The sequence below is a fragment of the Vigna angularis genome, chromosome 2, assembly GCF_016808095.1.
Source record: "Vigna angularis cultivar LongXiaoDou No.4 chromosome 2, ASM1680809v1, whole genome shotgun sequence".
NCBI lineage: Eukaryota > Viridiplantae > Streptophyta > Magnoliopsida > Fabales > Fabaceae > Vigna > Vigna angularis.
In genome coordinates this window covers 865,860-886,862 of record NC_068971.1, presented here as the reverse complement: position 1 = coordinate 886,862, position 21,003 = coordinate 865,860, and the positions used below count along the sequence as shown (strand labels likewise).

General features: G+C 33.2%; 3 protein-coding genes across 6 annotated transcripts; 1 reads left to right on the top strand and 2 right to left on the bottom strand.

Moving 5' to 3' along the window:
• Positions 1-182: 182 nt before the first annotated feature.
• On the bottom strand, positions 183-4,226 carry LOC108321713 (lipid phosphate phosphatase 2). Of its 2 annotated transcripts, XM_017553551.2 has the most exons (9): positions 3,898-4,226; positions 2,682-2,774; positions 1,840-2,064; positions 1,669-1,756; positions 1,474-1,583; positions 1,306-1,396; positions 944-1,132; positions 781-840; positions 183-633 (listed from the first exon to the last, which is right to left on the bottom strand). In XM_017553551.2, the coding sequence occupies exons 1-9, from the start codon at positions 3,958-3,960 to the stop codon at positions 425-427; spliced, it is 1,128 nt and encodes a 375-aa protein (XP_017409040.1). In that variant the 5' UTR covers positions 3,961-4,226; the 3' UTR covers positions 183-424. The 2 variants fall into 2 exon arrangements, with proteins under 2 accessions (XP_017409040.1, XP_017409041.1); XM_017553552.2 differs by lacking the exon at positions 2,682-2,774 and having other exon boundaries at positions 3,898-4,224.
• A 1,689-nt stretch (positions 4,227-5,915) lies between these two features.
• LOC108321642 (protein PLASTID MOVEMENT IMPAIRED 2) lies at positions 5,916-8,410 on the bottom strand. Of its 3 annotated transcripts, none has more exons than XM_017553455.2 (3): positions 8,272-8,410; positions 8,038-8,119; positions 5,916-7,914 (listed from the first exon to the last, which is right to left on the bottom strand). In XM_017553455.2, exons 2-3 carry the CDS (start codon positions 8,107-8,109, stop codon positions 6,154-6,156), a joined length of 1,833 nt encoding a protein of 610 aa, XP_017408944.1. In that variant the 5' UTR covers positions 8,110-8,119; positions 8,272-8,410; the 3' UTR covers positions 5,916-6,153. The 3 variants fall into 3 exon arrangements, with proteins under 3 accessions (XP_017408944.1, XP_017408946.1, XP_017408945.1); XM_017553457.2 differs by having other exon boundaries at positions 8,038-8,109; XM_017553456.2 differs by lacking the exon at positions 8,272-8,410 and having other exon boundaries at positions 8,038-8,265.
• Positions 8,411-9,982: 1,572 nt separating this feature from the next.
• On the top strand, positions 9,983-19,073 carry LOC108321705 (uncharacterized). Its single transcript, XM_052873269.1, has 20 exons — positions 9,983-10,336; positions 10,904-11,053; positions 11,696-11,880; positions 12,752-12,859; positions 13,553-13,723; positions 13,811-14,377; positions 14,719-14,793; positions 14,870-14,998; positions 15,075-15,149; positions 15,238-15,447; positions 15,665-15,817; positions 15,921-16,135; positions 16,342-16,459; positions 16,573-16,705; positions 16,776-16,977; positions 17,060-17,165; positions 17,242-17,382; positions 17,476-17,601; positions 17,743-17,857; positions 18,344-19,073. Exons 1-20 carry the CDS (start codon positions 10,138-10,140, stop codon positions 18,721-18,723), a joined length of 3,558 nt encoding a protein of 1,185 aa, XP_052729229.1. The 5' UTR covers positions 9,983-10,137; the 3' UTR covers positions 18,724-19,073.
• Positions 19,074-21,003: the final 1,930 nt, after the last annotated feature.

Here is a 21,003-nt window from a genome sequence, read left to right as displayed (position 1 = left end):
ATAATATCAGATGCTTTATTTGATTTGCCTTAGTTCATGAAATAACAATCACATAATCAAAGTCGACATTTTCTACTTGCATGCTATCAATCAACATTTGAATACACAGCTCATATATATACTGCTGATGTTTTTTTTTCTGTGATGTAAATTATGATTGAATGAATTGGCATTCCAGGAGAGACACCAGAAGAAATTTCGTATTTTCTTACATATTCACAAATAAAGAAACAGATGATTTGTCCCGGACATGATTCTTACAAACAAATATTCTTCAAAGATTTTATAAACTTTTGACTAACCCAGTAAAACACTTTTTTTCAGCAAAATGTGGTAGTTCTAGATCCTCCTGGTTAAAATTCTAGGATATGAACAGGCATCTAATTTACAAAGAGTAGGATCATTAGATTTAGATGTACACACTTTATCCTCTTCCAGATTCAATGTCATTCAGTGTTGCATTACGATCCCGTGATAAAGATAGCCCCATATACCCATGGCAACCTTCTTGACCCTCCTCACTCTCAGCCTGAACCTCTGTTAACTGTGCATGACCAGAATTTGGAACATTAGGACCTTGGGTCATTTGTCGTGATTCTTCCAACATCCTAAAGTATGCATAAGGACCCCAGCCTGCACAGGAAAACAATATATCTAGAACATCAAAAAGGTTGACAGCATGCTTCGTAAAGGAAACAGATATATGAACTTGGGCTAATTTTTAACAGGAAATTATTTATGGAAAGCGAGCTCTGTAATAGAATCTGCTTTGAAGCAAACCTTCGGAATGATAAGGAGGCGGAAAAAACTGCAAATAGCAAAATGTAGACACTGTAAGCCCTGAAAGAAGAAATATTATTGAGTGAGTAAAGTGCCAGAAACAGTTGTAAGTAGTTCTCGAGGCTTAATTTAGAACTAACTGAGATACTTAGGGTGGACCAACCTAAAAGGCCTCCCGCAAACACATCCTGCCAGTGGTGCCAGTAGTCATCGACTCGAGAAATGCCAACAAGTGATGCAAAAAGTAGTGGCAGAAAAATAATGCATAGTTTTGCAACATGACCTCTGCGATCAAATGCTTTTATTTTCCCAGATAAGTACAGTGATAAAAATCCCAGACCAGAAAATGACCCTGCAAATAAATTGAAACTATTCAAAGCAAAGAACTACAGAAATTTGAGAACACATGCTTTGGATGAGCTAAATTAATTCCACCATTCATTTCTATCAAAACATAGAAGTTTTGACCATGGCAAAAAACAGTCTTAGTTATGCAAAACAGCACATTAAATAAATGCTACATACATGAAGTATGGCCGCTTGGGAAACTCTTATATCCTTCCTTTACGACCTCTTTTTCACCATGACAGATGACATCTCCCCATTTATCATAAACCTAATAAAAAGCTATACTTCAGAGTAAACATAATTGATAAATTTTAATTGAAAGACTAAAATTAAGAGAAAACATACATCTTTTCCATCTGGAAAACATCGCCAGAAGAAGTCTGGTCGAGGTCGACCTACTGCATTTTTTATTGCCTCAGTAATTACTGCTGTTATTAAAAGAGAGAATAATAGACCTGTTCCAGCAAACAATCTCCTTAGCAAACAGAATATGCTTGTTAGTAATTGAATGAACGAAGGGTATTTAAAGACTAATAATACCCAGCACAGCATGATGAAGGTCGTAGACATCTCTCCTTCGGATATAGACAACAAGAAAGATCACTATAGGCAATAAAACTGCATATATCTAACCATGACAACATAATCTTGTTAATGCTGTTATTTGAAGGAAAAAAAATTCACGTTATATATCTGAAGCAGTTAACTTACGGGAATGGACCAAACAGGAACCGTATTACTCTTCAGGGGATATCTGAGATCAGTCATCATATCCTGCCCAACAAAGCGATGGAACGGCTGGACAACCAATAGGCCGATAACAACCAACACGAGGAGCAGGAGAATGAGCCAATCATGTTTGTGTGTTCTCGCAACTGCATATCCATGAGAGCTCACAGTATGTGAACCAAGTTGAACTTCCCTCGTTCTGAAATCCTAAAGCTCATAAAAACCACAATTGAGATTAGGAGTGGTCGGAAAGGTGATGTTCAATTCTTCACACTTAATATAAGAAAGCAAACAATCAATTTTAGCAAGAGTCATCCCTAGTAAATTTACATTCTGTGTATCTTCATATACTGATAATTCAAGGGTCAAGCGTAATGAAAGTGACAGCCTAGTAGATATGTGCATCAAAATAGGGTGAAGTAGAGCATTTAAAGAAAAGACAGAAGTCAATCAGTTCATCAGCAAAGAGTCCTAGTCCCGCAAGAAAATACAGTATAAATATATGATGTAATTAGATGGGGGAATCCCTTCTCTAATAAAATCAATAAGCATTTTGCTTAACATATATCTCTGTAGCAAGGAGCTCAAAAAGCATCATGAACAGCCCGATTCAACTACAAGCTGGTCATTTGCAGCAATTTTAAACTGCAGACAGAATGATGTACTGAGAAAAGGTTGTTAAATGCCAGATATACAGATATATGAGAACCAGTATTCCTATTCTCAAATGATCATTAAATTGTTTGTCAATCCCTCCACCTCAACCGGTCTAGCCCAAAAACCCTCCTTTAGTTATTCAAGAAAAATCTTATTAAATTGTATACCTCTTCATTCTTTTTGTCTATCAATGGAAAATTAATGGATGAAAAGTGAGCACCAGAAACAGCAGAGATTCCGAGCCTCCTGCTTGATAAATCCTAGGTAACTCCAAGGAAAGCATTATCAGGGACAAATACCATGAAAATACCCTGATTTGCTTTGTTTCTCTTGAAACTTTTGGCCTCTCTTTTTATTGTGATTTCATAGACAGAAGGGATATACATTAAAATTAAACAAAGCTGCAAAATATCCAAATTAGGTACCTAGAGAATCCTACGAGTAACAAATAAACATCTTAAATGTAACTGAAATTTTAAATCTATTCAGCAGAAATGCCAACATCTATGGTTACATATATGCAAAAGCGTTTCATCATCACAAGAATGTAAATACCAATCAAACACAAAGAACCAGAAGTTTAGGATTCTAGAAAATCAGCACAAAAAAAAATTGAATTTAATGTACAACAGTAATAGTAAGCTTCAAACACAAGCCGACCACTAAAAAACAGATCATACAGCTTGCTTAAACATAAACAAACCAGAAAGCACAATGAAACTATCCTAGAGAAAATAAAGGGATTAAGAGAGCATAAACAATTGGTTTACATGAAAGAAATAGATAAGTTCAAGAGTTAATAGCAGAAACCAAAACTTCATTTACGAAATCAGCCGCAATAAATGAAAAGAACCGACATGATTAAAAAAGACGTTTGCCAAAAATATGACCTTGTTTTGACCAAGTCTGCTATGAAATATCAGCCCATATGTTCAGCACTAAACATGGCAAAAAATTTCCAAAAAGAAGCAAACAAACATTAATACATGGCCATGGACATGGCTATAGCCACAAATAGTACATATAAATAGTAGATAAATAAATATATCTAAATCAATAGATGTTCTGCTTTGGAAGAAAACATTATGCGACGTCTTAACCAGGTAGTAAAGAACAAAAAAATGTGTACATATAACTCGATTTCTGCTCGAGAAGGGAGGATAAAAGCTTCACAATGATGAACATTACCTTGATCTTGGGGCATCAATTAAATGGTACAGAAGATCGATTATCACACAGATCCATCCATTCATTACTTAAACACCATTAACAAAGCTTCAAAAGCTTAATTTTAAAGTTTGAAACAACACTCAACATACAATAGAATCAGCGGGTGTGTGGCAGGGAAGAAGAACAGAGTTGAAAATCTTTTAAAGCGCTGACCTGAAAGCGGGTCCTAATAGACTGAAAACCAAAGAAGGGTCTTAAATCCCACCAAGAAGCCATTTTGTGGAGCAATGAAAAACCATTCAAAGAAATAGACAGCAAGATTGGGAGCTTTCAAATAAGAGCTTAAAAAGAAGAAAAAAGTGAAGGGGTTGCAGAGAATAATAGCATATCTAATATGGAAAAGAAGTGGGGAATTTCAATTTCAATTAGTGTCCACACGGGAAAAGATGCAGTGTGCGAGAAACTGAGTTAGGTCATTCTCATTCACACTGATTATGCAAATTACTGGTATTCGCTAAACGTGATGTGATGAAAAAGACAAGAAAACGAAGGCAGTGAGAAGTTATTGTGGCTCCTAAATTATTGCATTTTTTTGTTTAAATAAACTTGTACAAATCGCCAATAACGTTAATTAATCTTCCTTTTGGAGATTAAAACGTGTAATTGTCTGTTTATTCTTCTTTGTTACTGTGAAACATTGTAATTTGATGTTTCTATTCGTCTTAAAGATAATTATGACTCTTCACTCTTTGTTACTCACCATAATACATACTTTTTAAGGAGTTTTTTAAACTAAACAAGTTACCTTATTAATCAAAGTTACAAAAAGAAAGGACATTGAATTTTCATGTTTTGTTACAAAAAGAAAGGACAATGATTTTTCATGTTTTTAGAACTTATCAATCAAAAAGTTACACAATAATAATGAACTTTTATATATTGATTTTTAGAGTTAACTACATTATAATTTGTAACGATATTTCGGTCATAGTTAAGTGGGTGGTTAACTCTTTCATATCTGTAATTAATTTTCGAAAATCTAACCGTTGTTATTGGAAAAGTATTCATCAAACAACACGTCAACAAATAAATAATTAGAATTGCAAATTAAATATTATTATGGGTAAAATATTTTAATAAAATCAATATTAATTGAAAGTTAATTCAAAATTTATAAATACAAATTTAAAATAAAAAAGTAAGTAATTATATTTATTACATTATTAAGATTTGATTTTGAACATATGGCCAATTAAGAAGTGATTTGAAATTTAACAAGAAGACAGTTGACCTCGATCAGATAATTATTTTTATAATTTTCTATTTTTAAAATTGATGAAAATTTTGGTTTTCAGATATATTATTTTACTCGTTACCATCAATAAAATTATATAAAGAAGTTAAGCTTACTGCGATACTTAATTATGTGTTTGATATCGTGATTTTTTAGATGTAATATTCTTTATCCTAAAAAATAATATTAATATTTTACATACATTTAGAGATGACCAAACAGATTGTTAAATTTAGTAAAAGCTAACTTTTTTCAGTGAAACCTCTTGTACATTTCTTCACCCACCCTTTATTCTCAACAATAAATAGGAACTTTTTGAACGATAGATAGATGGAAAGACTTTATTAAAATTTTGGGGACCAGAGAAAACACATTGCTTGTGGGCCACTTAAATTTTAAAGCATTGGAATAAACTAATTAAAAAAAGTTAATAACCAAAAATTCATATTAAATACTTCTAAAAAAAATAGAAAAAATAAAGAGTTGATTTTAATATCATCCCACTATTCAATATAACAAGTGAGTCTTTTAGGTATACATAAACTTAAAAGAGAAATTGTTAATAAATATAGAACAAGTTAAATTTATTCATTAAAAAAAACTATTTATTGTAATAATTTCAAAAAAGTGTTTTAAATTTAAATTTATAAAAATTAGTATATAAGATAAAATTCGATTTATTTATGTGTATTTATAGTTTAGTAGCATTGTTTAGTGTAAAATCTCCATTAGAAAAAACAAAACTTTACAATCATAACTTTCAACATTTTATAATCCACTTGTTCTTGTAAGAAATTCATTGCTAGAACTATTTTCTGATCAAATTTGTCTGTGAATTTGAAGTTTCTATCACAGGCATGTAATTTCATTGTACATCAATGATAATCTCTAATATTCTTATGATTAAAGAGCCTAGCATTCCAAACACCATCAAACATGCACCAATCATCAATTATTTTCTAGAATTTCAAAATAAAAAAGTGTTTTGGTAGTAAAATCCTTTATCCTTGATGTGGATATGGATAGAACAATGATGAGAAACACTTGAGCCATGTGGGAATGATACTGTGAAAAGAGAAGAAGGGACACAGTGAGAAAATGAGCACTGTGATGTGAAATACATATGGCAGTGACTAATAGACGCAGACACTCTTCTCTGCTTCTATTTTGATTCACTATGTATTCCTAGTATTTCTCTTTCTGAAAAGCTTTGTCAAATTTGGTATTACCTTCTTTCTCTTCTTGATGCTAAAAGGACTGATAAGCCGAACTGCAGGAGAAGCATTCTTCTGAAATTTTGTTCCTCTTGCAGGAGTAATAGTGCCATTGAGTTTGATGCTTTTTCTAGACATGGCTCTTGGGAAGTTCTTGGATGAACTTTTCTCTCGTTTTCTTGGCCAATTCTCAAACTCCTCACTATTCACTCTTCTTGAAACCAACCTCTCTTTGGTGTAAACCTTCAGCTCTTGTTCCAGTTTTGTTTCTTTCAGTTCTCTCTGAGCTATTTTTGTTTCCATCAGTATTTCCTTCTCGCTGGCCTTCAGAGCTTCAATCCATGCCTCAGCTGCTGCTACTTTTTTATCAGCAACTTCTTCTGCTGAAGCTGCATGATTTTTCAGATACTCGTACTCAAATCTTGAGATGGTAATCAAGGAACTATGCTGTGCTGTCAAAGCTCTTTCTCTCATGGTAGTTTCAGCAAGAGTTTTGAGCTTCTCTAGGGCTAGAGATTCAGAAGCTTTGGCTACTTCTAGCTCTTGCATGACACCTTGCAATCTTTCCTCAGTCATGTCTATTTCAAACTCAACTTTTTGAATCTCTTCCTTGGTGGCTGTGACCTCTTGGCTTATGTGCTCATTTTCCTTTCTTGCTTCTTCTGTTTCTGTCTTGAGTTTTTCAAGAGTATGAGACAGACTCGTGACTATGGATCTGGCCTTTACTTCTGCAGCAGACACAGCTTCTAATTTAGAATTCGCTCTCAATATCTTTGAATTGAGAACTTGAACTGTTGAATCCGCTTTCCCTTCATTCTTCCTTAATCTATCTGTTTCAGCAGTGACATGCTTAAGCTCGTTTCTGATGACATCCATAGAGGCCATAAACTGAAAACCTTCTTCTTTAACCAAAGCTAATTCTTTCCTCGCTGCTTCCAATTCTTCTGTTATAGTTAAAGAGTCTTCTGATTCCTCCCCTTCCCTGAAGCTTTCTTCCAAGTGCTTCACACTCCCATCTCCTTCAACCCTTTTCTCCATTTCTTTTGCTGACTTCAACTCATTCAGCAAGAGATCAACATCTGATAATGTTATAGCCAATTTAATATCAAGCTCCTTTGACTCATCAATCTCTTCAGTGGCATCCTTCAACTTTTTCCTTGCGCTTTCCAATTTGATAGAGAATTCCTTTGCTTCCTTTTCTCTCAGGGCTTCAGTATCTGCCAGTTCTTTCAAAGCCTCAATCCTTGCCAGTTCAGCAAGTACTTGTTCCTCATTGGCCTCCTCAATCTCCCTTCTGAGTTCTTCTGCAGTTGTTAAACCCGATAGCATCTTCGAGTTTGACGCTTCGATTTCCTTCTCTGCACGAGATTTTTCTTCCAATATAGAAGCCACATCAAGCTTAAGCTTGAACAATTCCTTCTTGAGATATTCCAATTCTCTCATGACCTCTTCATACTCATAACTCTCATTCCTCTTTGCAACAACCATAGCCCCATGTTGTTCCTTCTCTCTCTTCTCTAGCCTTTCTACATCTGTCCTTTGTGTTTTTGCATTGAAACTTGACTCCTCAATCATACAAGAAAGATGTTTCACTGTCTTTTTCGCATTCGAAAGCTCAGATTCCGCACGCGCTTTTGCAGACTCTGCCGTCCATTTACTCTCTTTGTACCTCCCAATATCCCATTTTGCTCTTTGGAGTTCCCTTGTTCTTGAAGAGGGCCTCTGAGAATCATGTGAATGAAAAATGAAAGAAAATAAATAAAGATTTAAAAGGAGAATGCCTCAATAATTCACAAATTTCAAATACTCGAGAGAGTTGCTTCTGTTCTCTGGAGCTGAACATACCTTATCATCATAGAAGTTAACAGTAGCTTTAACTGATCCAACACTTCTGCTACCAAGCTCTGCACCATCCATCTGCTATATGCTTAATTCAGATAATCATAACTGTTAATTTTTAGTTCATAATTTAAGAAACGCCAACATAAAACAAATTCTTTCTGTTACCAAAACCAGGAGTCACTATGTGACATGTAAACAGCGATACAGAAAAATATAACGAAGGAAGAAAGTGCATACCTGAGGCTGTGCTTGCTGGTTGGTTTGGTGAAAAACTAAAAAGTAAGGAAAATGTTGTGGCTGAGAATTCTGTGCTCAAATGGCCAAAACAAAGATCGTGAGTAACAAGAAGATGGAGGGAGTATCGATGACTGGCTGGTATTGGAATTGGACACATCGCTTCTTGTCGCTTTCTAGTTTCTTTATAGATTTTTTCTGGTTACATTTTCTGGTCCCAATTTTTTTGTTTTTCAAATATGCATTGGGACCACGAACTTTTCACTTTTTATCAATCACAATTACTTGGTTAAAAAGAGTTAAACATTTTAACTATTTTTCTTTTAAGTTTAAAAACTATCAATCATAGTCAACTTACTAAAAATATTAAGATAATAAATTAATGAATCTTTAATTTTATATAATAATTTAATTTTCATTTTTAACCGACATAAAACTTAAATTCATATTTATAATTCTAACAAAATTTGTTATTATTTACCTAATAATTTTACATAATTTAAGAATTAAGGTCATAGATGATTTAAATACTCATTTCACTTCATTATTCGAAATATTCTTTAAAGACAACATTGTAACCGAATTTTATTTCTAAAATAGATAATACATATAATATATGATAATTGATTTTAATTATATTCCGTAACACACAACATAGAATAATCGAAGTCAAATCTAATTTATATATTTTTGTAAATTTAATTCAATCAATATAAAATCAATTTATAAAATAAGATTTTCAATCATTTATATATTATTTTACATAAAATTTAATTGAAAGCCGTCTAAGACATTCAAGAGCATTGAAGGTGAACAAAACAACAATCTGAAACAAATCAGTTTTACTTTTTGTCATAGCTTTGGAATGTCCTTGTAGCAATCAATCACACCCACACTTTCTAAAGTTGTTCCTTACTATATACTAAACAACAGTGTATAAGCCTTGCCACAATAAATCATTGGCCAAGTATTGGCCACATCTTCAAATGCAACACCATCGAACTTGGTCAAGATTAATATTTCAAGGTGGCTGGTCCCACCCAACACAACACGTGTAGTATATTGGAATAAATTGGGTATCATATAATTATTTATGGTATTTTAGTAACCTTAGTTTATATAAATTATCCACAAAAATCTACAATAGAAATGGTAAAGGACTTTATACGTAGTTCAGAGAATGACCACTTGTTAAGACCGACAGACTTGTCTTTCTTTTTAAACTACAAAATATTCTGTGAGAAATAAATGCCATCATTGTCATGGTTCTGAACTTTTAATCTGTATAATGATAGATTATTATTTTCGTATATACAGAACATATGTTTGGTTAAGAATTATTCCTAAGAAATTAATTCAATATTTTATCTAGAAAGGTTAAACAAACAGATAATGTATGTAGTATAGGTTTCTTTAACGTTAAAATTTGAAATATAAATCAATTTATTTTTTTAAAATGTTAAATTATAATCATGAGAACCAGAGGTTTCTTCATAGCCTCATTCGTTAGAACTCAAAAACTCTTAGCAGAGCTAACAATTTTTCCAGACAAATTGAGTGTGTATACTATTAATCATAAACAAGAAGAGAAAAAAGTTCAATCAAAATAAATATAATTGCAGTGATAAAGGAATTACAATGCTGTTAATTTTTATTTTATTTTATTTTTTTATCAGTTCACGCTTACGGTGGTTGAGCAAAATAAAAAGAAAAATAAACACGTGAGATTTCGGCGCGGTAGCACAGTGTTGAAAGTTGAAAGCACGAGACGATCTGAGTCACAGTGTGGTGTTCAATTGAATGGCCTCAGATCAGAGAGTGAGCGATTGAGAGAGGGTTTTGATCTGAGGAATTGGGAAGAAGGAGAAAATGGACGTGGAAAGATCGTCGCTGTGCAATTGCGTGGTGAACTTTCTGTTGGAGGAGAATTACGTTCTCACCGCATTCGAGCTTCTTCACGAGCTTCTCGACGACGGCCGAGACGACCAAGCAATTCGCCTCAAACAGTACTTCTCCGATCCCTCTCTCTTCCCTCCCGATCTAATCTCTCGCCTCAGCTCTCTCCGAGGTTGTTTTTCGCTCTTTTCAATTTGCTCTAAATGAATTCTGTAAGGCACACACCTTCACTGCTGCAATTTACGTTTTCTGATTGCCGGCTCGTTCTGTTGCTGGTAAACTATATGAATATGTATGTGTGTGTATGCATGTATGGATGGATTATTAACTTATACTAGTGAATGATATGTATTTTGTGCTTGTGGAATTTTTTGAGAGTTAGAATAGATCTTTAAAACCGAAAACAATGATATGCGTGGTTGATTAGAAGAGAGTTTTAATTTGGAATGGAGGAAACAGAAGTAGAGGTCAAGAATGATTGCGGTCTTTTTTGTGGGAGATTAGAATCATAATTAAGTCATTCTCAAGTACATGTGACATTTAGGTATGGATTAAATTGGTATATCGAATGTACCGGTTCATTTTATGCGAAATACACTTTTTGATTTTGTTAATATGGACTTTGGTTTTGTCTGTTGTGCAATCTACGGGGAGTTGAGCTCCGTAAAGCATATATATTCTATCCATTACTTATGAGCTATGATATACTGTCTTCTTGATTTTCATTCTTGCAATGCAGTGGCTGATGCTCAAACTTTGTTGGAAGAGAAAGAAGCAGCTGTAGAAAAGTTAGCTATCAGTGATTATGAATTGCGTTTGGCTCAAGAAGACATCTTAAAACTCAGGAGTGAGTTGCAGAAGAAGGCAGAAAACCTTAATGAACTAAATGGTATTTTTTTTTCTTTTCAAGATATTGATTATTTTTAAGTTTTGTTATTGAATTGGCCTTCAATGTCATACATTCCTTACATTAAAATATGTATGATTGTGTTGGTTGCCTTTACTTATGACAGTTTTTTGACTTTTCACCATCTGCCTCTAATAACACGATTTGGCATGGAGAGAGTATTCAATGAAGTTACTTAATAATTTGTGTTCATATTGTGTAAGAAATGGTAGTCTGCATTCAAAAGGTTGTAGATGACATGTGGAACAAAGAATAGTGGGCTGGTGCAAGTTTTGGAAGAACAAATGGAGTAATCGCAAGACTGAGTGACTTGCAGTTACCTACATGTAAATCTGTTGCAAATAATACTGCTACATTACTGAGTAGCAGTTCTAATTTAATCTTGGTTAATATCTTCCCAAAATCAATATTTTGCAGAAGCAAACCCATTTATAGTTTGTTGACACCCACTACATTTAGTCTTATAATGCAATTTGGCTTTGTAGGAGATATCTTACATGCTCCATCCAGCTCTTCTTTATTTCTCCTCTTTTGTAAATTCTTCTTTTTTGTTAAAAAGTAGTACAACTTGGAATATTTGAGATTTTCTCTTAATTTATTCTTCAATGCTTTTCTTTTTTGAAGCAGCTGCAAAATTGAGTGGAGATGTTTCAGAGAATGGTGGGCAGAAAATTGAACAAAAGAAGAAATCTTTCTTCACCGATTTGGGTCCATTAAAAGAAACAGAACGTCAAGATCTTAACTGTGCTATAAAGGAGTATTTGCTTTTAGCTGGATACCGTCTTACTGCAATGACATTTTATGAAGAGGTTGGTACTTCTGTATTAACTTTTTCCCCCCTTTCTGTGATTTTGTGATTCCCTCAATATGTTTTTCCTGTTTTCTTTTCGTAGGACTTCAGTTTTGGACTTTTTTGTCCTTTACCTTTTTTGGTTTGTAATTGGGAAAAAAGTGGTGACACTGGCAGCAACTGTAGTTGCTTTGTTATGGACCATGAGGCATGAGGAATTAGTCTCAGTCACATTATGAATTAAAATGATGGTTCTACACTAAACTTTTCCTATTAAACTTAACCAATGGGTATAAAAATCAGAGGGCAGCAGTCTTATCCATATGCTATATAAGGGAATAAAATGAAACCCAAAAGTAACTTGAAACGACTAGCTAGATGAGGTTGCAATTTCATTGAGATTTATGGGTCCTGTTTTGTGTTTCTTGTTCTTTTGGTTTTATTTTCTTTTACTTTATGATGGAATATTTTTGTCATTTTATCTCCTTTTCATTGAATGTCCCGTTTTATCTGTGTTTCCCCCAAGAAACTAAAACGGAAGCTAAAGGAGATTTGTGTTCTTTTTTTTTTATGTTCCTTCAAGATGTGTCCAACAATAATGTGTTATGATATATTCCTTCAAAGACTTAATGGCAAAGGAGAAGAGAGATTCGGAATAATAATATAGGATTGATATTGTGTGTGTGTGGTATATGTCAAAGATCTTGTTGAATTTAGAGAGGGAAGAAGGATAAAGAAAGAAGATGTTTTATAGAGTACTCAGAACGAGAGTTTCTAATCATATGTGGTGGACATGTTTATGAAAAGTCAGTATGCCACATTTTGATTGCCTGGGCATTTCTTAGGCCTAACTTTAGCACTAATTTGATCTGCTGTAACTGTTGCTGTAGGTTACAGACCAGGATTTGGACAATTGGCACAACACACCGGCATCTGTACCTGATGCCTTACGCCATTATTATTATCACTATCTTTCATCAACATCAGAGGCTGCTGAGGTAATTTTTTTATTGTGATTGTATCAGAATGTTTGTCATTGCATGCTAACTGGTGCTGAGATTTTAATCAAGAAAAAATGATGCTGAGAAATTGTCTGATATATTTTATTGCTATGCTCTGCTTGATTTTTTAATCTTAAGTTTTGTGGGTTTTATATCATGTACCATGAATTTGTAGGTTTATGTGTGCCTTTTCTTTCTTCTTTAATTATGTTAGTTTCTGCTGATGGTTGGTGTTTAAATGATACGGCTGGTATAATTAGTTTATGGTTAAAATTAGTATGAGTGGGGCATGTGTTTACAACTCGTGTACTTATTTTTATGATTTGTCAGAGTTTTGAAACTATAATCCAAACTTTCAAACTTGAGGTTTCAAACATCGCAGGGTTTTCTCTAATACATGAATTCTATATGTTATCTGTCGTGGACCAACTATCCCAAATGCTGTTAGGTTTTCAAAGGTACATGGTTGGTGTAACTTCTCATCTAACTAAATGATTGATTTTCAAGTTGAATTGATCAGTCTGCATGGATTTTAAATTTATTCTCTTTATATTTTGGAGGCATTGGTTATTTTGAATTGACTTTTATTTGTTCTTTTGAAGATTTAGGTAAATATTTTTACCGAATTAATCCTATAATGTTCATTGCAAGTCACTGTTTCTGCTGAATCAAACATGGATGCTAATGCAGGAAAAATTTTCCCTACTTAGAGAAAATGAAACGTTGCTGAATGCAAATAAGAGTCTAAATCAAGAAAAGGAGAACTTGTCGAAGAACAAAGATTTGGCAGATGCTCAAATAGTAACGGTAACTAAGTCCTTGGATGCAATGCAGAAGGATCTTAAAGACAAAGAGAACCAGGTAATGCCTTCTTATATTTAAAAGAAGCTTACAAACAATATCTATATTTTCAAATAAAGATATTGATCTAATAATTTAACTTTTCAGGTGCACGTTTTGAAGCAATCCTTGGAGCACCAAAGAAAGGAACTCAATGATTGCAGAGCTGAGATCACATCCCTGAAAATGCATATGGAAGGGTCTCACTTGGGAAATAATCTAGTTGTCAGTGACACTGATAATGTTCAATCTGAATCTCTGGAGAAGTACAAGGAAGAAATTAAGAAATTGCAGAAGGAAAATGAATGGTTGAAGGAAAAAAACATAAAAGCTCCTGAATCAGAAAATTTTGTTGGTTCTGAAAGTGGAAATTTGCCGACTGATGATAAAGTAGTTGAGATTCATGAAGACCGAGGTGAAGTTTCTAACAGGGTTGATGTGGATTTGGGTGTTGAGCACAACGGAAATGCTCAATCACCAGTTGTTCAGACTCTTAATCAGTATGCCGATAAACATGAGGATACATTGCCTGAGCTATTTCATCCTGCAGATACAAACAGTGCTGTTGAAAATATAAAAAACGTCTCTGAACAAAATGTTGGGCTACAAGCAGTGGATAGCAGCTTACTTGTAAAATCAGACAGTGTGAATGATGAAGCAATATCCGAAAGGACCGTAAGTTCATTGTACTCTTGATTTGGGGAAATCCTTAAACATCATTATTGGTTTCATATTGCTTACCTTTTTGAATTAGTTAGCCTGAATAAATGATGTTAAGTTTTGGTCAGGACTTAGGACTTGTTCATGTTAAAAAGGGTGAACTAGGAATACTGTTGCTGGTCTCAATTGCCAGTTCTATAGCAACTCTGAAAATTATTAAGATAATTTATACAAAAAAAAAAAAAGAGAGGAAGAGTCGACATGACTAAATTTTTACCAACGGAAGAATTCTTTGACTAAGTTATTATGTAATTTCATTATTTATTTTTCTTATATATATATTTGAATTTTAACAGGGTTTAGGAACCATTCAGATACTTGCAGATGCTTTGCCTAAAATTGTTCCTTATGTCTTGATCAACCATAGAGAGGTTTGCTTCTTCTCCATACCTTTATTTAACTTGTTTACTGTACAATATTGGCTGCATCAGTTTTATTTGGTTGCAGGAGCTCCTTCCCCTAATAATGTGTGCAATTGAGCGTCACCCAGATAGCAGCACTCGAGATTCTTTGACCCACACATTGTTTAATTTAATAAAGCGTCCTGATGAACAACAAAGACGAATAATAATGGATGTATGTTCTGATTTTTTCTTAACTTGTTCCAATGAATGATTGAGTGCAATTTTGAATTTCACCGTTGCTGTTTCAGGCATGTGTCAGCCTTGCAAAAAATGTTGGAGAGATGAGAACAGAAACAGAATTGCTTCCGCAGTGTTGGGAACAAGTATATTGTAGCCTCAATTTTCAACCTACTCTTTGCCATTCTGAATTTGGAGCAAGGTTTTCAATTTTTTAATTATTATGATTTTTAGATCAGTCACACGTATGAGGAGCGTAGACTGCTTGTTGCTCAATCATGTGGAGAGCTTGCAGATTTTGTACGGCCAGAGATTCGAGATTCTCTTATTTTATCCATTGTACAGCAACTAATAGAAGATTCTGCTAGTGTAGTTCGTGAGGCTGCTGCTCGTAATCTGGCCATGCTTCTTCCACTTTTTCCAAACATAGATAAATATTTCAAGGTCAGCCTCACTATATTTGCTTCGAGGCAATCATGGAGAAGGTTTCTGACTTGAGACTTGGCTACAATGTAAGCTCTAGAACAGGTTGTCAAGACATGGTCTAGGGAATGGAGCCTTTTACCATTACCATAATATGACAGTAATTTCTAAAAAGAAAAAGAATAATAATTATAATAAAGATTAAAAGTTGCTCCAAGTCTTTATTTTTTCTGTATAGGTGGAGGATATGATGTTTCAATTGGTGTGCGACCTATCAGGAGTGGTGGTGGAAACTGCTCTTACGGAATTGGTTCCTGCAGTTTTGAAGTGGGGAAACAAATTAGATCATGTTTTGAGAGTTTTGCTTTCTCATATTACAAACTCGGCCCTGGTATTTGTTTGACTTTGTAATGTCATTGCACCCTTGTTACTAAGCATTTCATTCTTGATTAGTACTATATTTCTAAAGTGGAAATCATTGTCCCAATCTGCAGCGTTGCCCACCTCTTTCTGGGGTTGAAGGATCTGTTGAGTCAAATCTTCGAGTCTTGGGTGAAAGAGAACGCTGGAATATAGATATTCTTTTGAGAATGCTGACAGAATTGCTAGCTTTGGTGCACAAGAAAGTAATTGAGACATGCCCCTTTTCATCCACTCCAGAAACGACCCAAGCTGTGTTGCCTACTGCTTTGCTTGAATTGTATGCTAGGTAAGCTTAGCTAGGAAGGCTTATGCCAATGACCTATAATCTTTATGTCACATCCTGCCATCTGAGTGATTCATGTTGAAATCTTTATGCTATTATGCATTCTTCAGGACATGCCTATCACAATTCCATACACTGCTGAGGATAAACTTTGTATGACTGCACTGTCTAAACTGTTACTGATCCTGAATGATTCCCATTTTTCTTAGGGGGCAAGTTGAATGGGATGCCTTTGAATGGATGCATGTTGAGTGTTTTCCTAATTTGATACAACTAGCTTGCCTGTTACCTCAGAAAGAAGATAATTTAAGAAGTCGAATTTCAAAGGTCACTTACCTCTCTTTTGAAGTTTTATAATTAATTATTTTGCAAGACTTCTTATCAAAGTTTGATTATAGTTATTTCTGACCTTTTACTTACATTACTCATTTTGAATGCAGTTTCTGATAGTTGTTTCTGAAAGTTTTGGGGATTCCTATAATACATGCATAATGCTACCGGTATTTTTAATAGCAATTGGAGATGATGCCGATTTGGCATTTTTACCCACTTCCATCCATTCAAAAGTTAGAGGTATTTGATAATTCGATATATTTGTGATTGTTTTGACATAATTACTATGTATTTGACTTTTCACTTGCAGGTTTGAGACCAAGATCTGCTGTCGCCGCTAGGCTCTCTACAATGTGTGTCCTTCCCCTTCTATTGGCTGGGGTTTTGGGTGCTCCTGGAAAACATGAACAATTAGCTAAATATTTGAGGAAGCTGCTACTTGAAGATAATTCCGTGCATAATCCATCAGCCAAGCACATTCCTGAGATTATTAATGCTATCCGCTTCATTTGGTATGATTTTAGCACCATAAACATTCTTAAAATTTATTGTATTGTTTTCCAACACTCTTAATGAGCATTCTGTGTAAGGCAGCATATATGAAGAAAACCATGGAATGATAGTTAATATACTATGGGAGATGGTTGTCAGCTCAAATGCGAGCATGAAAATAAATGCTGCTAAGCTGTTGAAAGTTATTGTAAGCTTATGCTTCCTTAACACCTGGTTGCATCTCATACAATTGCCAAAACTAACACTGCGGTATTCATTCGTAGGTGCCATACATTGATGCAAAGGTTGCTTCAACTCATGTTTTGCCTGCCCTAGTTACTCTTGGATCTGACCAAAATCTAAATGTTAAGTATGCTAGCATAGATGCATTTGGTGCTGTGGCTCAACACTTCAAAAATGAGATGGTAATCATTACTAATATTTCTCCCTGTTTTCTGATTAAATTATGATGTCATGCTCCTCGTTTCAAATTGCTGATCAAATAAAATATCTTCTAGATTGTTGACAAGATACGCGTTCAAATGGATGCTTTTCTTGAAGATGGTTCCCATGAAGCTACAATTGCTGTTATTCGCGCATTGGTGGTTGCGGTACCACATACAACTGAAAGACTTAGAGATTATATCCTTAACCTTGTTTCTAAATAAATTATGGTTGGAAAAAGTGCTTGGTGTCAACCATAGTCTCATTTACCTAGTTTCTCGTATTTTGTTGGCTTCCAAGATCTCTGAATTTTTGCTGTTTCTCTTTAACTTGACATACATCTTTTGTCCAAGATTTCCCAACTTACAGCTACGCCAAACTCAGCAAGTGATTTGATGCGTCGGCGGGAGCGAGCCAATGCATTTTGTGAGGCAATCCGAGCTCTCGATGCTACAGGTTTCACTTAAAAATTCTACTAATCTTGTGTCCACAAACACTATTTAGCTATTTTTATTGTTGACATAGTGTTTTAGGTATAAAGATAATCTCTAACACAGTCTACTTATTTCAAGATTACTAGATTTTTTTCATATATTCCATTTGTCTTGTTTTGTTTGACAATTTATAAAATAAAACTTGTTCTATTTTGATTGTATATGAGAAATATAATTAATATGAAAGACAGGGGGTATATAAGAAATGGCAAAATATTTTTGTATGAAATTTAAAATATTAATTCCATTTGTTAATTCTTTTTGCCGAAACCTTTAAATTTGACTTCTTTAAGCAAATTAGTCAAGTTTAAGCAACTTTGTTTTCTACAAGTCAAGCCCAAACTCCTGAGAGCGGACTCATTTACACCCTTGAGCTAGCATACGACTTTTAATTTTCCATGGAAAAATTGTTTTACTGATTCTTTACATCTCATTGCTTCTCTTGTAGATCTTCCTGCAAACGGTGTTCGGGATTCCTTCCTGCCTGCTATACAGAATCTCTTGAAAGACCCAGATGCACTGGATCCAGCACACAAAGAGGCCCTTGAAATTATTATGAAGGATAGATCAGGAGGAACTTTTGAGACTATTAGTAAGGTGATGGGGGCTCATATTGGCCTTCCATCATCAGTCACCAGCTTCTTTGGTGAGGGTGGGTTACTCGGAAAGAAAGAAACCGCAGAGCTTTCATCAGAAGCTACCGTATCTCCCAAAGCCGCTTCACCACTGCCGGTAGAAGACACTAGATTTAAGCGCATCATGATGGGTAATTTCAGCGAGATGCTTCGTGGCAAGGCAAAGGCTCCAGAGGAAGGTCACAATCAATAAGTTGTATTTCTGCATGGTAATTTACAAACAACAACTAAGATTTCTCCCAATAGGTAAGATTGAACACTGTTGTTTCCTAAATATTATAGTCATTTCTACATAAAAAAACAAAATATTTTTCATTCTTTTCTTTAGATAGAAGGGGAAAATATAGATAAATATTTTACTGCAGGATTGTTGTATTTTTGCTGTGTAATGATCTACTATGAATTTATTAGGCCATGTGTCAGGGACCGGAGAGATTTGAATGAGCACGGTAGATTTGTGAATTATTCAATGAATTATCGTATGACTGATGTTTGATTTTGTACTGATATTTTAAGGAATGGGAGAGAACTCTTAATTTCTTATATGGATAGAGAAAGAACTTTCTAAGAACTCAACTGGTTCTCTCGGCGTATTGTTTGATGGTTAATACACAAGGTTAGAAACAATTTCACTTTAGTTTCTTTTTGTTGAACGAAATTGTGCTTAGAAGAACTTGTGACTCATTGCGAAGCTGATCCTAATGATAATTGCGTTTATGTTTGGACAACTCAATTTGGTAATGTAATTTGGTGTCGGTTTAGCCTCCAAAACAGCCAAGAAAGAAGACAAGAAGAAAATGTAACTAAAACGTTAATTAAACATAAACATTAAGATGATTTTTTTTAGATTGGACAATATTTGTAAGGATTTACAGTATATTCAAGTCAAATATTTTGTATTAGTTTTGAATTGTGTAAGGATAAAAAGAAAGACTGGTATTTTTTTATGTTATATACAATTTTAATATATGATAATTATTGATTCAAAAAGTTCAAACATATTTTCTTATTTTTATCTTTACAGATAAAACCTTTGTTTATGATATATTCAACATTTATTTTATAATTATTAAATATTATAATATCAAAAATTAAGGTAAAAATAAATAATTTATAAGCTCTAAGTAAAAAAGAATTTACTTTATAAAAATACAATACTGAAAGCAAATTATATGAAAGACTTAAAAAATATATATAATCACCTTATTTATATTAAATAAAAGATATATTACTTAATGAAATTATGTGTTTAAAATTATAATTATTTTAATTTGAAATATTTTATACTTTAATTATATTAGTTATTATTTTTCCTTTCTTTTTTAGCTTTAATCTTACCATAGTTAGCAATAAAAATTAAAAAAACTGTTTGAAAATAATAGAAGTAAAACTAGAATAATACTTTTATCATTGTTATACTTTTAATTATTAAAACATATTCAAATCTGGAAGTTATTTAAAATTGATTCAATTAAAGTTCATATAGTTTTTACAAGGTATACCAAACAACATATCTTTTTGGTTATTAAATTAATTTCGTCCTCACTTTATAGTGATGCTTCCTTCATGCAATATCTTTCTCTTCTAGATCATTTTCACCCTTCACCGACAACACAACATATTGTTACTAGATATGCATTTTCCTATAATTTTATAATTTATTCATTGATTTATTTACAAGTCATATTTCATATATATTTTTGTCTTATTATAATAAAGCTTAGTTATAATTTACTCGCTTATTTATCTATACAAACTCGAAAACGAATTATCAAACATATAACCAATTTTTGTATCTTTTTAAAAAAAATCCTGGGGCCCAGGCCCCTGGCATGGTACACGTATTCATGCACACATTAATATCGTTTTCTAAAATTGAATAGCTTAATCGGAAGCACAGTATCTATAACTAATCCTCACAGCAACGTCTAACGGCTAACAACTTCCCTGTCTTCTTCATAAATACACTTATATTTATTAAACTAATTTATATATATATATATATATATATTTATTTATTTTATCTTAAAATAGTAATTTGGTTTCATCTTTTCATTCATTTTAGTTTTTTTATTAGTTTTTAATTCAATTTTGATGTTATTTTTTTAAAAAAACATTTAATACAACATTTTCTTATTAAATTGATGTAATATTATTTGGAAGTGTTAGTATCAAAATTTATTTTTATTAGTGCAAAATTTAAATCATCTTTTACCATTGAACATATTTTATATTAATATATGAATTCTTCAAAATGAAAAATAACTTAATATTGACACATGATACTTTCAAAAAGCATTAAAGTTAATTTAAAGAAAAAAATTACATTAGGTTTTATTTATAAAAATAAAAACTTAATTGAGATTATTTTAAAAAATAAATACTCAATCGAGTAAAAAAAAATACATTCATAAATAAATTAAAGATATAAATATTAAACTCACCTAAAAAGTGGTGACAACGAGACAGAGAT